The sequence below is a fragment of the Apteryx rowi genome, unplaced genomic scaffold, assembly GCF_003343035.1.
Source record: "Apteryx rowi isolate R43461 unplaced genomic scaffold, aptRow1 scaffold_73, whole genome shotgun sequence".
In the NCBI taxonomy this organism is placed as follows: Eukaryota; Metazoa; Chordata; class Aves; order Apterygiformes; family Apterygidae; genus Apteryx; species Apteryx rowi.
In genome coordinates this window covers 2,286,326-2,302,703 of record NW_020451016.1, presented here as the reverse complement: position 1 = coordinate 2,302,703, position 16,378 = coordinate 2,286,326, and the positions used below count along the sequence as shown (strand labels likewise).

General features: G+C 35.6%; 1 protein-coding gene across 1 annotated transcript in view; it reads right to left on the bottom strand.

Moving 5' to 3' along the window:
• PPFIBP2 (PPFIA binding protein 2) overlaps window positions 1-16,378 on the bottom strand; it is an 84,319-nt gene that overhangs the window by 6,872 nt on the left and 61,069 nt on the right. The window contains exons 8-20 of the mRNA XM_026087755.1: window positions 15,910-16,018; window positions 14,473-14,505; window positions 12,634-12,695; window positions 11,970-12,045; window positions 9,666-9,772; window positions 9,401-9,465; window positions 8,548-8,608; window positions 6,645-6,686; window positions 4,493-4,643; window positions 2,829-2,861; window positions 1,445-1,583; window positions 725-853; window positions 69-219 (exon numbers count right to left, since the gene is read on the bottom strand). Coding sequence (XP_025943540.1) covers window positions 69-219; window positions 725-853; window positions 1,445-1,583; window positions 2,829-2,861; window positions 4,493-4,643; window positions 6,645-6,686; window positions 8,548-8,608; window positions 9,401-9,465; window positions 9,666-9,772; window positions 11,970-12,045; window positions 12,634-12,695; window positions 14,473-14,505; window positions 15,910-16,018 — 1,158 coding nt within the window. The remainder of the gene's footprint in view (window positions 1-68; window positions 220-724; window positions 854-1,444; window positions 1,584-2,828; window positions 2,862-4,492; window positions 4,644-6,644; window positions 6,687-8,547; window positions 8,609-9,400; window positions 9,466-9,665; window positions 9,773-11,969; window positions 12,046-12,633; window positions 12,696-14,472; window positions 14,506-15,909; window positions 16,019-16,378) is intronic.

The following is a 16,378-nucleotide window of genomic DNA, read 5'->3' as shown; positions in this document are numbered from 1 at the left end:
TTGAAGGGGTTTGGTTGTACAGAATCAACATCTATGGTTGCTTGAGAGAAACAATTACCAATTATTACCTTTTCCATGTCCTGAGGTGTTGCAGTTAATAGTGTATGGCCTGAACTCACCCACTGCCGTGCAAAAATGACATACTGACCAAGACCAAAGTCCTCAAGCCAGTTACAAACTCTTTCAGTGCTCCACTGAGCAAACGGAGCATTGTAGTCACTGAAAAGCACAAGAAGTGTTTGAAACTCAAAAGAAAAAAAATCGTGGTTATTATCAGAAACATAATCATAGCCAAAGACAGTACTACAATGTACCTTGTAGTGTGCTTTGTTCTGGGCAATAACAAAGGTCAACAACCATTCTTGCAGTATATGCTGTGGTAAGAGTGCCCTGTTAATTGGACTGCTCAGATTTTCTTCTCACGAACAGATATTTCCACAGGAGAGAACAATGAGATGTTTTCTTGCTACACATGTTCTTAACAAGGTGAAATTGTGACACACTAACAAACAGCTAGTACTGCTCCCTGCAGTTGAAGGAATGGAGACAGGGGATCTACTAAGGAAACATTTTCTACCAGAGAAATTCTTTCCAGTTACAGTGAAATTCCGTGTGCAATGAACTATGTTGGGCAAAATATATTTCACAACAGGAGGATTTTGCTGTTCAGCATATTTAACAATACTACATAATATGCAGTGCAAGGAAAAAAATGAATCATTACCTTTTCTGTCCTTTTGTTTCCTTTGATCTGGATAAGCGAGGTCCAGCTGTTGCACGGAGACCACCTCTTCGAAACTCTGCCAAACCCAGATCGTCTGCAGGGAAGTTACCTGACTGAGTTCTTCTAATTCTTTAGAGACAAGAGTGCCAGAACATTAATATTAGCTTTCAGTAGGGGACATTTTTTGTTTCATAGGGAAACTATAATGACAACTAAAAGCTTTATTAATCTTCCTGTAAACCTGCACAACTAACTCAAGTAGTAGCCTAAGAAGTTGCAGGAAAACACTGTCTAGACCTAACTCTAGGGAAAAGATGAGCTCTGCAAAGCAGCTGTGACTCTTCAACTCAAGTAATCCACACTGAAGGTCAGGCTCGCAAGTGACTGGTGTCCTGAAGGAGATAAACTGAACACAGTAAAAACTCAGTCCACCTACTTTTTGTTTCTTCTTTTTCTTTCATTTTTTTAATTGATGGCTTCTATAATGAATCACTTACTATGATTTATTTTTTCATAACTAACAAAATGTTGGCATTATATTAAGAAAGCAAAGTATTTTATTTTTTCCAGCAGCATGACTCTGTTAGCACTACTGTTCATTTCTCTGCTTCTCCTGAACTTTGCTTTATTCTTGCTTCAGACATTGTAGACAACTGGATTCATTTATTCAAAGCATTAAAATGCTTTGATGGGGAACTAAAAAAAAACCAAACATCTTACTTTCCCCAGATTTTCTTGATCCCTTTTGGACTCCTCCTGTTTTCTGGAGACAACGGAGATTGTGGACCTGAATCCGTGCCCGAAGAAAGGGGTGAAAGGTCGTCTGAGACTACTGTACCATCCACACTCTCTGTTTCTCCTGGGTTAAGAATAGTAATATATTTTATACTAATTGACAAAGTACAAAGTTATTAAGTTACCTGGGAAGCTAATATTTTAATACAAAACATAAAAAAGTAAAGATAGCTTTTAAAGTGTCCTTGTATAAAAAAAACAAAATCTTGCTCAGAAGGTGAAAAAAGAATAGCTGTACAGCTGATATAAAGACGACAAAAAAATATTGGGTAAAATAGTATTGTTATTTCTACCATTTATATTTAAATGCATTATTTTAACTAATTGAAGGTACCTTTGTTCCTAAAGAAAAAAAGAGCAAAATCTGCTGTTACACCATTGCATTCCAATCAGCTTTTACTGAGCAGAATTATGCTTTGTCTCCCAAAAGAACCAAGTGCCATGTCAATACCACTGCTTTGCACACATTCTCATTAAATATGTAGTACTACTGTCATCAGGTATCAGCAAGCACATGGCCCAGCCGAGCCGCCCAGATGTCACGGCTGGGAGAACAGTGTGAAAGTCTGTCACAGTGGCCTGGAATCAGTGTCGCATCAGCCAGGCTCATACTAACTCTGTTCACACTGCTTCCTCCTACCAGGAGGACCTTGGGCCTGGCCACATGTTTGTTATAAAAGGCCCTCTCCTTCCCTCTGCTTCTAGCTGCTACTGTAACAACAGTGGATCAGTAAATTTGCATAAAAACATTCACTTTAAAATCTTTACATTGCAGATGATCCATTTATAGTATTTCATATCTTACAGTAATTTATAGTGACAATTTATTTTCATTGGAGGTTTAAAATAACCCTGTTCTTACCACTAGCAGAAATGCTGTTGTAGCTACAGTAGTCTAAAGACATTGACAAAAGAATTTGTGTAGAAAGAGGTATAAAAAAATCTTTTATTTTACCAACTACAGTAACTAGAAGAAATAAGCTTTTGGTCATGTAAGTCTTTAGACTGGAGTAGCTCTTGCCTTGCTTACTCTTAATACTGAAACAACTACTCTGTCAAAATCACTGGGAATTTTACTGTTGACTTCAGTGAAAGCAGAATGAGACCAAGAGTAAGTATCTTAAAAAATCCTATCCTAATGCTGTATAGCAAAGCAGATATTTCATTTTGGGTACTGCACTTAAGGAATTCAACCTAGATAGCCCACTCAGAATTAGTATTTTATAGGAGACAGAAAGGGAGGAAAAAGGAAAGGAAAAACTAAGAAGCAAAATTTATGTTGAAGTAGCATCTCGTTTGGATACGATACCTAGCACTGGTGCACTGACACTCCTGATGCGATCTTCAGTCATCCCAAGAAGCAGTAAGCCAGATGAAGAAGCAAAGAAGATATAAAACACCAGCAAAATAAAGTTACAGAAGAGCAAAGAAGTGAGCTAAGCATTAAAAGCAGAAACAAAAAGAAAAGAAGCAGTTATGCTTTACATGAAAGTGAATGTGCAGGTGTGCATGAGACCCCAGAATTCTGTACAAATTATCTTAAATATACAGAGATGATCATTTATCTCAGATTTTTTTTTAACTGTTCTTAGACAATTTTAACATACTAAGCATGTACTATATAGCTCCATAAAAGCCATAGTACATCTCAAATGAATCGGTATTTAAAACTACATCAAATTTCATCAAATGAAAGTGTAATGAGTGTACTGCACACATAAACAACCAACTTCCCACATTAAAAAAAAAAAAAATCTGTTAATTCAGTGTATTTAAGGATTCACTGCTTGTTTGTAGAAAAAGAACACTTGCCTTTACAAGACTGACCATCCTTGGATAATCTTGCAGTTAAAGCCATAACAGCATGGCTTATGCATTGCCTACACTTGTATTTTGCTAAGTAAAGTATGGACCATTAAAGAAACTTCAGTGTTGTGATCACAGCAGAACTTTTAAAAATACCTAAACAACACATAGCCTATTGAAATCTTGAACCTACAGTACCTAGCAGCTTTTATAAATCAGGACCATAGGGCCTAAAATAAGAGTTAAACAAGGAATGCTTCAAAAGCATTAGAGATACTTGTGACTTGTGACTAAACTCCCAACCTCACTAGTCCTTGGCAAATCCTGATTCTGTGCCTGACTGTAGTGTTGTCTGTCAATAAATCCATGCTGAAGGTGCCACTGAAAAGAAAATACAGGCTTCCACACACATGTATGGATGTGGAATACAAGTATACTTCCAATTTCTAAGTCCACTCATGTTTTTCTGCACCTAGCAAGTTAATTTTTCACTCCTGGGTCCCCACAAGCAACAGTAAACCCCAGTGCTGGCACTAGGATTTTTGCCTGAAATGCTTACATTAGCGCTGGCTATATTGTAAAGTGTCAAAGAATAAAATGTAGTGAGATGGGAAAGGAGGTTCCCCCTCCCCCTTCTGCTTTGTTAAAATACAAGCTAGTACCTTGGGGAAAACACTTTTTAAAAAAGACATTTTATCAAGAAGTTGGTTGTCTTGACGTAGTTGGTTGCGCATTTTTGTTTGCTTGTATTTTTAAGAGGGAGGTCAGCAAGCTCAGGTGATTGACAGATTACTGCTTATTATTCATAGTGCCAATATGTTTGGATCTCCCAAAGTTCCAATTTTTAGCAACAGATCTGTTGACTCTTCAAACGCTCTCCCCATTCCTCACAATCTCCAAAAAAGTCTCTCTTCATTACTTAGACTATCAGTGAAGTCAGCAAATTATATCATCCAGTGCAGCAGAAAAGAACGCTCTAACTTAAACCCATCTTTTGTTCTCCAGTGAGGTAAACTGGAATATTTTTGGTACATCCTTAAAAAAGGAGCAGAACTCTCTGGCATAGCATTATATACCATGTTATGTCCCAGTCCTTCAAAACAGTTTGATTTTTTTCCCTCCAGCCATAATGTTCCCCCTGCATCTCAGAGCGGCATGAATACATACGCAGGCTCAGGGCGCTGTTGTCCTCGTTGTTCATGCCACAGACATCTGGCGAATTTGACGTGTTGTACACTCCCTGCTCTCCGTTGTGTGCGGGTCGAGGCAGCTTTCCTGGCAAGGTTTGATATTTGCTGCCTTTCACAAGTGGCTTATTCTGTTTTTTAAGGGTAGGAGGGGGGGAAGAAATCAAATCACTTATAGCATTTGCAATCCAGTACACAATATTCATTTAAAAGTTGAGAGAAGTTGTTGAACAATTCTATTTGGAGTTTACAGTTGAAAATGACACCACCCTCTCCATGTTCCTTCTTACAGATAATTCAATTTAAGCAAAATGGGCATCTGTCACCATTTTCTAGCTAAGGTAGAGCCTTCTCTCATCTTTCTCTTCCCCTTCAGCTACACTATATATTACATTAAAGCATTATATATATTGAGTAATATTTTGCTTGCTTTTGTCATAAGAATTTTTCTAGCTATCTCCTTTCCATCTAGGTTCCTGGCACCATGTAATAATTTGGCCCTCACAAGGTCAACTTTGATAGTGCCATAAATGCATTTAGTTGTTTCTTAGCCCATTCTTTGCTCTGTCATTTTTTCTTCCTTAAGTCAAAAGTATCTGTATAATTCATATTAGGCAAAACATACTTGCCTACAACTATTAATAATATTTTAAAAAAATCACCAATGAAATTAAGTTGCAGGAATTTCACTTTTGTAAGAATTATGATCTCTTTGTAACATCACAAATGCTATTTTTAAAAAATAAATCTATAGTTAAACAACTACAAGCTATATAGTAATTGCTAATTATATTATAATACCTAAGCACAATGTATTGCAATGTCACTGATATACGTTGGGAGAAAAACATGGACTGAGCTATATTTTAGGGCTAGTCTGAACGGCTGCTGACTTACTCTATACAATTTTGGCGGCTAAAATTGCCTGCAATTACGGCACCCAGTCACTGCACACATACAGAGTGTCACTAGCATCAGTGAGATTACTTACAGTGGGAGGTCCCTCTGCCAGCAACAGAGCTCACAAGAGACGGTCCTTAAAGTCTCAGTATTCAGTATATTGTATTGAAAGGGAACTGCTATGTAGGCTATACTAAAAATAGGAAATCTCTTAATTTTCCTTGCATTCAATTTTTCCATGATGGGGATCTTACTCTGTACATAGGTAGATTAAAATTTACATGCAAATCTGATAGTTTTGAGCCTAACAATACTTTTCTAGCCAAAGCATGCATTTCACAGATGTATTTGTCTACAGTTTTGGAAACTTATCATGGTAGAAGGTGCCATCTAAAAAACTCACACCGTGATATCACCAACACTGAATCCAAATGAAAAGATGAAGGAGTCATCACACTGGACAAAACATATCCCACAACTGGCAAAATTACAGAAATACAGAGGCTTTTCTGGAGAAGCAATGAACCTGCAACCTCCAATTGACATTAGTGGGAATAGCATACATTCAGTTTGTATTTTCAAATAAGCTCATATTGGTAAGTGTTTGTTTCAGCATTATCAGAAAGGAGCTTATGTAGGAGAACAATGTATTGAAAATATGCAAAACATATTTAGTGCCCAGAAACACAGAGCATACTCCTATTTAGTAACCCCATTTTAACAAAGCTATTTTGAAATCTTTAGGACAAGCTTTTCTGTGACAGGATGACACATAAAACATTTAATGAAATCTCCACTGGTTTATCTTGTTCTTATTTCAAGGCCAAAAGAAATCTTTGTAACTGCATAATCTGCAAATCATAGTCCAGATTCCTCAATTTTGGGGACTGTGCCCCTCCCCCCATCCTGTTTTGGCAAGTGCAGAAGTATATCCAGTCTTTTACAAAAAAATTAAACATGTAGAGAACCTATCATCTCAATGGTCATTGCAATCATACAAGATTACCACTTTCTTTCTTTTCTGAAATGGACCAACTTTGGCTTCCAACCTTACATACTCAAAAAGCTTTTAGATAAAAAGAGATTTTCCTCTCAAATCTTTACCCCCTTTCTTGAAGATTGTCAGCACTTGAACTATGTAAACATTTTAAAGAGAAAATGAAGTGCAAAAAGCCATACCATCACAGCCTATCACATTAGATAAATGTTAAAAGAGTTTACAGTTAATATACCTCTTGTTCTACAACAGGCTGCACTGGATTTCCGTCTACATACTATGGAGTTGCAGGGAGGGTAATTTCAAAGTTATATGGAAAAAAGTAACAAACGTTAGTATTAACAGACATACACAGAACATCAAATTTAGTCTGATTTCTATGACAGTGATGCTACTTAATGCACAATATTACAAGGTCTGTTATCTCCTCATTTCATTTTAATAAAATATTCAACAAATAGACCTTTGTTCAAACCACTATAAAATTCAGATCCTATTTAGGTTCTGTTGAAAGCTAAGGGATTTTGCTGTTTTTAGGCTTATGGATAGTCCCATTAAATTTGCCTTGAGTTGGGAATGTGACAGTTTTTTAACAGTTAAAACAAAATGCTAGTGAACGGCATTAAAAGAGAACATATATAACACTATATCCACCTGAAACCACAAAAAAAGTTGTGGTAGAAGTGAAATTATAAAAATGTCAATATGGCTAGGTCAGAGACACTAAATTTTTTTATTTTACTTTTTATTATTGCTGGATGTGATCAAAATTTGAGCTTTGTGCAAAGAATAGCTCCAGTGAAACAGTGTCCCTAGCACGGGTTCCACAGGATTCAACGGAAGCAGCAAAGACTTACCGTGCTGAGTCAACAAAACAAGTTATCTTGGGATTAGTTTTTATTAAGTTATGGCTAACTCATGTTTAGCCAATCACTCGTACATATAAGTAAGTCTTATTTATTTCACTAAGAAGCCTCATACCTAAATTAGGGCATACATTTAAATGCTTCGCTGAACATGGGGCTGGCTTGCTATAATGGTATTTGTTTCTTGTCCCTCTGTGGTCTCTGATTTGAGAGATCCAGCAGATTTACAGCCAAAATGTGTAAGTGCAGTCTCATCACATCATGGAGACAAATAAAGTTTTTGAATATAGGACAAAAAAATTTAATATTTTAAAAATTAATGAAAAGAAAACAGACCTTCATAAATTCCACATAGAATGATATATGTTAGTTCTTAATTAATTTGTCATATGKATTACCACAATAAAATGAGTGCAACATAAATTTCAAACATTCTATTTGGATGCTGTCATCTTCAGAAGTTTAAGAACAAATTTAAGAAAATKTAAAGAACTAGAATAACCACATTACTATTGAATATGGTTACACTAATATCCTTTTCAAATGGCATTAATGTACATGGATAATTTATTATAAAGTCCTAATTTTGACATATAAAATGTCAATAACAGTCTCACAAAATTTAAATACAACTGCAGAAAAAAAATTCAGTGTACATAATGACAAAGCAATCCTCTGGATCATAACATAACGAGACTTTTGTAAATTGAAAAGTTTATTCTGGAATGCAGTGAAGCCTTGGAATTAACAACAGTGTTCCTGTTGTTTAAATAATGCAACATAAATACCAGTAATGCCATTTATATCAGAAGTCTAGGTTAGGGAGTGACACATATATTTACATGCAAACACTCAAAAAGGAGTCCTATGTGGAAATACCTCATCCCAATATTTACTCTTTAATTATCTTCAAGATTTGCCATCTTCACATTTTTAGCAATTTAGAAGACAAAATTATTTTTAAAACACAACCATAAACAACATAATACTGCAGTTCAACAAGATGATTGCTCATTATTTGTTGCATTTCTCTTAAATTGTTTTTCATTCTCTTTTAGTTGAAAAGCTGAGTTTGAAGGTGTATACAGGTGGGTGTGTCAAATTGTTTGTTCTAAGCGTGGATATTGGATGAAAAATGAACTATTATATCGTTTGGGTTTTTTTCATGTGCATTTAGTGGTGGTGAAGTTTACTATATGTAAAACAGAAAGAGTATTTATACTTGACGTTTATCTCAGTCTTGAAATTAAGCCTCAGAAATTCTAAACCAACCTTTTCCAGGGATTCACTCTGCAACTCTTCTAGACTACTTGACTTTTTTTTCTGTGGAACCCTTAAAATAATAATAAACAACAACAGGCCAAAACAGCAACAATTAATACAAGACAATACCTTTGCATACGCCACAGAGGTATCATATGATAGTTGTATATAATCACATAATGTCTGTACGTAACAGATAAATCATAATTGGGAGATAAACTTGTTTTGTCATATTTTAGCCTAAAACTCATTGTAGTGGGAACTGCAATAGACTGAGTCAGAAAGAGCAGCAAGGCATGCTTTGATCAACAATGAAAAGCAACAAGGTCTAATGTTTAGTTTTAAACATTACAGAATATCTATTAATGATTTTTTAAGAAGCTCTTAACCAAGCAAAAGTAGACATGAATAACACTTTGAAAATAGTACACAGCAGTTAAAGGCTTTTAAAAACATGAAAAATGGAAGGAAAAAGAATTATCAAAAAAATTCTTACTGTATGTTTTTCCTTTCAAGTAAAGTTATTCATTCTTACCTACTTCTGTTTTCCAAAGATTCTTCTTGTGGAGAGATTAGATTAGTTGAAGATACTGGAATGCTTCCACTTTAAATCAGAATAAAATATGGTGTTGTAAGGACTGCAATACATATTTCTTCCGATCTATAAAATTGCCCATTCATTCTTATAATTCAAACCTTACAATTAAGTGTTGTAAAATTCACATGGCAAATACTGCTTTTGCAACTACCCAAAAGTTCTTGCCAGACTAAGAACAGGCACGACTAGATGTCAACATGTAAACAGATTAAATAATACAGATTTAGGACAATCCGCACGAGAAACATGAAACAAAAGTCTTGCCTGATTTCCATAGCTTTGTGTGGCACTGGAGATAGCATAGCCGGTGACAACTCTCCCAAAGAGGCCTATGTAAAATATAAGAGTTTCAAGCCTGTAGCTGTAGTGTCTGAATCTGAAATATAAACTACCAAAACCATATTAACAGGCACAAAAATTCATTTAGGGCCAAACCTTTCTCCACATTACCTTTCCTACTACAGAGAAACCAATACAGACAAATCATTTTTACAGTGGAGCTTGTTTCTAAAACATCTTTACTGTGTACCTCTGTTTTAAATAATTCTCCTTGAGGATTAGTCAAAAGATTCCACTTTCGTAAAGTTTTCTCAAGTTCCTCTTCACTACCACCAGAGATGATTCTGTCTGAAGAGCCTGGGAGCATTAAAGATTAGAAGTAGCAAGGGAGATAAACAGGCCAAAAATAACATTTAGAATCAATATTCAGACAGTCTAAATACTTTGCTCTCTAAATTCCACTTCTGTCTTCATCTAATGCTTCTGGTTCAGCAGCCTTTTTGTACCTCTCTGATCAATATCCCCGCTTAGGGCTCTGACTCACAAGCAGACTGATCTACATCGGAGCAAAGAAGTTACCGCTTCTAGTTGTCTGCCCTGCTCTGTTGTGTGTAGCTGAGCTGCTTAAGAGACAGCTTCTGAACCACTGTAATTTATAGTTTGATGTCCTGAGGCAAGTTCCAGTTGGTACCATCGTCTTTCTCGCAGTATTTCACTTTACAGTTTGACATCATCTGTATCATAATCCAGGATTCCACGCTTAGTTTAAAGATAAACATGGTAAACATGTTCCAGGTTTTTCTGGATATCTCTGATATAAACAAATACTACAAAATACTCCACTGCTTAATAAGAGTTTTAATCTTTAATTTGCAAAGCCACAATGATACAAAATCACATTTTAAATATTTAGTGCTCAGCAAACTTCCAAAGTATTTTGGATGAGAAATTTTTTGGAAATCTGCTGTGCACAAGGTTGCAGACAGGATGCAGAGGAGCAGCTATGCTATGATGGAGAAATTTAGACCTCTGAACACATTAATAGTCTCTAATTTATGTGATGGAGGTGCAACAGCTCTAGTCAGTTATGGAAAAGCACCAAAAATTATGCTTTAGCCTTGTCACTACTGAGAAGAGACATCACTTCAAAACTCTTCTGACATTGCCTTGGTTATGCTGTTCAGCTACAAAGGCTGCCAGCAAACCTAATGCTGATCACTAACATTTCAAGATGTGAAGTGAAACTTAAGCTGATAATGCCACAAGCTATGGCTCCTAGTAGGCAGCCCCTCAATTAGCACAAATAACTAAAATGAAGAGAGCTATCCATAGTAGCTCCAGATAGTTCCTTTACATTTTACTCTACTATCAGTGACTGTTTCAAGCAGATACCTTAATTTAATCCAAAACTTTTTCTTTTTTTTTTTTTTTAAACATACACAACACGTATGATAAAGACACAATCATCTTTTGGCAACATGATTTATAACTTGCCTTAAGCAGAAATAAGCAATGCTTACAATGTGTTGTGTTTCAATTAAGTAATTATTTGAAACAGTTATTTGAGACAGAAGATTTCACCCCTTTTATTCTATCAAAAATAGTTTTAAAGCAGGGACTACACTTCAAAGGGAACCTCAGAAATCCACCTCTAAAAATAAATAAATAAATAGATCAGGAGATACTTCTTGGCAGGGAGACTGCAACCTAAACATGAGACTCTCACATAAGGTAACTAGCTCACCTTTGGGTTGTGCTAATGTAGCCATCACAGCACGCACCTTAATATGGACTGAGTATACACACTCTAGTTCCCACACAGGTGGGGGTTTTATTTTTTGTTTTGAAGTTGAGTGTCAACTCAAAAATCATTGCCACAGCTGCCCACCCAACCATTACTGCACCGGTGTAGGAGTTCTGCACCAACAGCTCCTGCCCACTGCAGTCTATAGCAAACTATTTTCGGGTAAGCAGTTGCTGATTTCAGACTGCCTTAGCACATAATGAGGTAAAACTGCACCATTTCAGAACCAACTGATGAGCAGTTCATACAGCTGTACAACCAGAGAAGTAGTCTCATCAGCCATCCTTCCTTATCAGTCAGAATCCTTAATGACACCATCTAGAACAACATATAGCCCCAAAATTATGCTCCAAGGAGGGATATACTATTAACTGATGAAGAACAATTATAGATTAAGACTTATGGAACTGAGCAGAAGATTCAGTCACAGAAGTCTCTCAGAACAGGAATGGTGTAGCTAAATCTCCAGATGGATTTTACCCTATTTTTTTGTGTTGATTACAGAATAAGAACAAAAAGTGAAATATCTGCAAGTTACAGACAATAATGCATAACCTGCTCAAGGCATACTGTGGCTTTCTCTCTATATATGAAAAAAACGTATACTTATCCTCAACACTGATACATATTTATGCATAATGTAATATATATTATCATATGCATACATTTAAAGAAAAACAAATAGTAATTGCAGCATGCACAGTTTTTAGAAGACCTGATACCAGGAAATTATTCACAAACATATTGTACCGTGAGCTGCAATCATTATCTCCTTGACCCTCCTGTACTGGCTTAGCAGTAGTGTTAACTCCTCTATCCGACGGTCCTGTGAAAAGCATTAAATGAAATCATATTTAAAGTCCTACATTTTTAACTTGCAGAAACACAGTATTATACACTCATTTCTGTGATTTTGGCCTGCTCTTCCAGAAAGCAGGATCAGGACTCTCACATGCCTCATAAAAAACTTTTTTTGGCTTTTATTTATCTTTAAATCCTGGTCCCCTTCTCCCAAGAGATTGAAGTCTGACTCAAAGGCCATTTTAGCTTTCCTTTTATATCACAGTCTAAACTAGGGGTATCAATGCACTTCAGATTAAGTTTGGAAGATGAAAAGCTGCCTGACCAAGCCTTAGTGGTCTTTTCAATAGCAGAAAACAAGAGATTCTGCTCATTACAGCCTTGGCTTTCTGCTCCCCTCTGGAATTATGTCTGTTTACCAAGTTCTGCAGCTAGGTTAGTAGGGTCAACCACCACTTCCCATTTAAAAAACCAACCTTCTGTCACAATCTCATGGGATAACCCAAAAATCAGAGCAATAGCACCCTTAAGGAAAGCACGTTGTTCAGCTCATTACAGAGATTCACAACCATTGTTTTGTTCTTACTATGTGGAGAGTAGATTATTTTCTCACCTTTTCTTCATTTGCAGCCAATAATGTTTCCATTCCTATCTTCAAGTGCTGAACTTCTTGATCTAAAAACATTTTTTACAATGTTGTAAGAAAAATACACTTGCTATATTTAGTCTAACTGATATCTGTTTTGTGATACTTTCCCTATGTTCTTATAAATAACCAAAACCATGTCAGTGGCACAGCAGATAAATGTAATTTAATAGTGTAGTCCCTCTTAACTTAAAGCTTTTCAAAAGCAGAACTATTAAAAGTGTCATACGACACCAACATGCTGGTTTTGCTTACAAAACGCTGCATAATCCCATTTTATACTCCAAAAGGAAAGTATATTAAAAAACAAACAAACAAAAAAAACCCAGTGAAGCTTATTTTGCAAAAGATGAGAGTGTGTCTTCTGTTTATACATTAAGGAAATAATTTTTAGCACCATTGAAATTAATTACCTTTCACCTGGGAAAGATATTCTCCAGTTTATGGGAAGTAGTTCAAGGATATTTATGAAGCTTGAAGATTAAAAATAACAAAAACTAGTCTGACATCCTCTAACGAGGAAAATTTGTAACCTATTTTTCGTAAAAAATCTGAGTATGAATAAATGAGTTAAAATCTACATCAAGAGCCAATAAAAAATTGCATCGTGCACAACTTAGTATTACTACATAGATTCAGAGGTTATTCAGAAATGTTGTAGTCAAAAACACTTAAAAATTACTTTCCGAAAACTTACAGGTTTGTTAATCATGTCATCCTAACCTTGCTAAGCCAAATCTTCCCTTTGTTTTCTACATACTATTCCTATCAAGTCCTCCAGTATCAACCTGTACTAAATCAAGTCTAGATGATGAAGGAGACAGAACCTAAAATAGTATATCTGTAGTAGCTGCCATTCAAGGAATTCATGTTTTGACATTAGAACAGACCCATTTGTTTCACAAAAGACTATGAAAAACAGATGCAACAGGCATGAAGTGAGAGAGGAGGAAGAGAATTAATAAGGTAAAAAAAATTTTTTTTTAATTATTTCTGACTAAAAGCTGAACATACAGTGTCATATCTAAATAGTTTACAGAAACTGTAATTATTTTATTCTGGTTAGTATTCTGAAAAAATCTTGTAATGATTACATTTAAAAAGAAGTAAATGAACTTTACAAACATTTCTCTTGCAAAATGGAACAATTAGTAACACAAGACATGCACAGACACAGCCAAATCAAAAACTAAAGCCAGCAGACAGTGGGCAAGCAACTGGAAGATTTTTAAAAAGCCATCAAAATCACAGTCCTACTAATTTCTATTCAGAAGTTTTAGACTTCAAAAAGAACCAATGTTGAGGTATTTTAAAACATACTTAAAGCAAAATTTACTTACAATATTTATAAGAACATCAAGTATGGAAACAGATTTTTATTCAGCCCCCCCCCCCTTTTTTTTTTTTAACTGCACTGATTAAAAAAAAAAAAAAAAGCCCAAACCTTTCCCTTTAAGGAAAGAGGCTTTCAGTTAAAGTAATCTTTCCAGCTACTGTATGGGTTTTACACACAAACAAATAAAAAAGGTAAAGGTTAAGTTTTGGCTCCGTTAACCTTGACCATGTCCCTTTGAAGTCCAACTATCTGATTTGTAAACCTCTGATATTATTTCTGAAGTGAAACCTTACCAAGCAGGGCAGGTAGCTGTCTGCTTGCTGCAAGCCATGAAAGCAATGTCTCATGTATATTACAATTAGACAGCCAAATGTAAACAGACATTGAATTATTGCTGCAGAATGCATTTTAGTTATATTGTGTGTGAAAGGAACAGTGAGGTAAAGCCAAAAGTGAATCGCAAGGCTTACGTTTTTCTTTTAGCCTTCTCCTATAAACTTCCTCTATGATGGTAAATGGTGAGAGTCAAATAAAGTATGTAGAAAAAGCACAAATTAGATAAAGTTTGCAACTTAATTAGAATATGCATTCAAGCATACCAGAAATATCTTAACATTTTTCTACTTTAACTCAGAAGACCACCTAAAAGCTGATGAGTCTGTCATTTTTTGCAAAGGCACTGTTACTACTGCATATTGTTGCCATTCAAATATAGTCTAAGCAGTTTCCTTAAAGGTACCCTAAAGAATCTAGGAGGTTTGATTCTTCTCCCACTGGAATCAAGGAGAGTTTTATCCCTGTCTTCAGCTTGAACAGGAACAGACACACTGCTAGGAAGCTGAAAGTTGCTGAGCTCTTGATTTATTGTCATACAACTATTTTTTTCTTGAAATACTACAAATTATGTGAGAATCTGGTAGAAAATATACAAGTCTATTAGTAGAAGAGTCCAAAACACTGTTGTTAGAGAAACTAATTTTCTAGTAAGACATGCAGTACTCTACATGCAGAAGCTCTGCTGCTGAGTGAAATTAGCACTAAGTATATGTTAGTGCTTTATTTGCGAGGACTCTCACTTCTTCAGAATAAACAACAATCAAAATACAGACTGTCCCGTTCTAGAAAAAACAGATTTGCATCTATTCTCATAAGGAGACATTTAGTGAGCACTAAGAGATGGGTAGCACAATGCACCTGAAAAGTCACCTTTCACGAAGGCACTTTTTGTGCACGTTAACTAACATCCACAAAAGAAGTTAGTGCAGATAAGCTGATGCACCACCGTAACACTACATGTTAATATTCTTGTGTCAATAAGAGTCAGTATTATAGAACAAAAAGGTCACTAATATCATATTGCTCACAACCCAGCAATTGACAGAAGCTCTAGGGGGTCAATATTGGAAAGAACTATGATATTACTGGCTGAGATCAAAGGGTACAGGTTTATCTGTCATTAACTTTAATTGTGCAGATTTAAAACAGAAGTCTGGGATATAGCCCCGAACAAAGGGAAAATGTCCATCAACAAATAAGTTTTAGAATGTTTGAATACTCAAACATTATGCAAAGGTACTATTATGACAATTTTGTTCTTAAAAATGGTAATTATGAAGACTTTTCAAGGAAATTTTGAAGGTATACACAAAAATATAGTGTTTCTAGGAAACACTAAAACAAGTCTTTCAAATTATAAGAAAATTCCCTGTAGAAAAAGTTTCACTGCCCTTTGGACATCTAATTATCTGCTCTACCAGAAAGCCAAATAAATCTGCACCATTCTTCCTTCCAAAATAAAGTCTACAAGGTCACATTCTTGTATCTCCTTATATTGCATTGAAATACTGAGCCAAGCTGCTACCAAAGTGAAGTAAAATAGGTGAGGGTTTTAATTCCCCTCCTCCTACCTTTTTCTGCAACTTCATTATGTGATGACATCCTAGACAGCTGACTCTGTAAGCGTTCAATTTCTGCATCTTTGAGAGCTAACTGTTCTTGAAGCTGGGCTATCTCCGCCTGAAAGAGAGTACAACAAAGTCAGAATATGATCATCACTAATTCTCTGTCCTTCCCCATGAACTAGATGGCTTCTAAGCAAAACACTTTTCTTTGAATGATGTTCTGTTCCCAATTCAGGACATTTTATAAACACTTAATACCTTTCATGGTGTCACTATCCTTTTCCTTTTACAGAAACTCACTTTTTCTCTGAGAGCTAACTGCATGGAAAAGAGGCTTGTGGGAAAGGTTAAATTTTTAAGGATTCATGTAGATAAACTGATGGAAAGCTCTCGACACTGCAATGCTGGCCATATATAACGACTATTACAGGAAAACTCCTGAATCCTGCTCAAAGACCACTAAATGATAGCACAG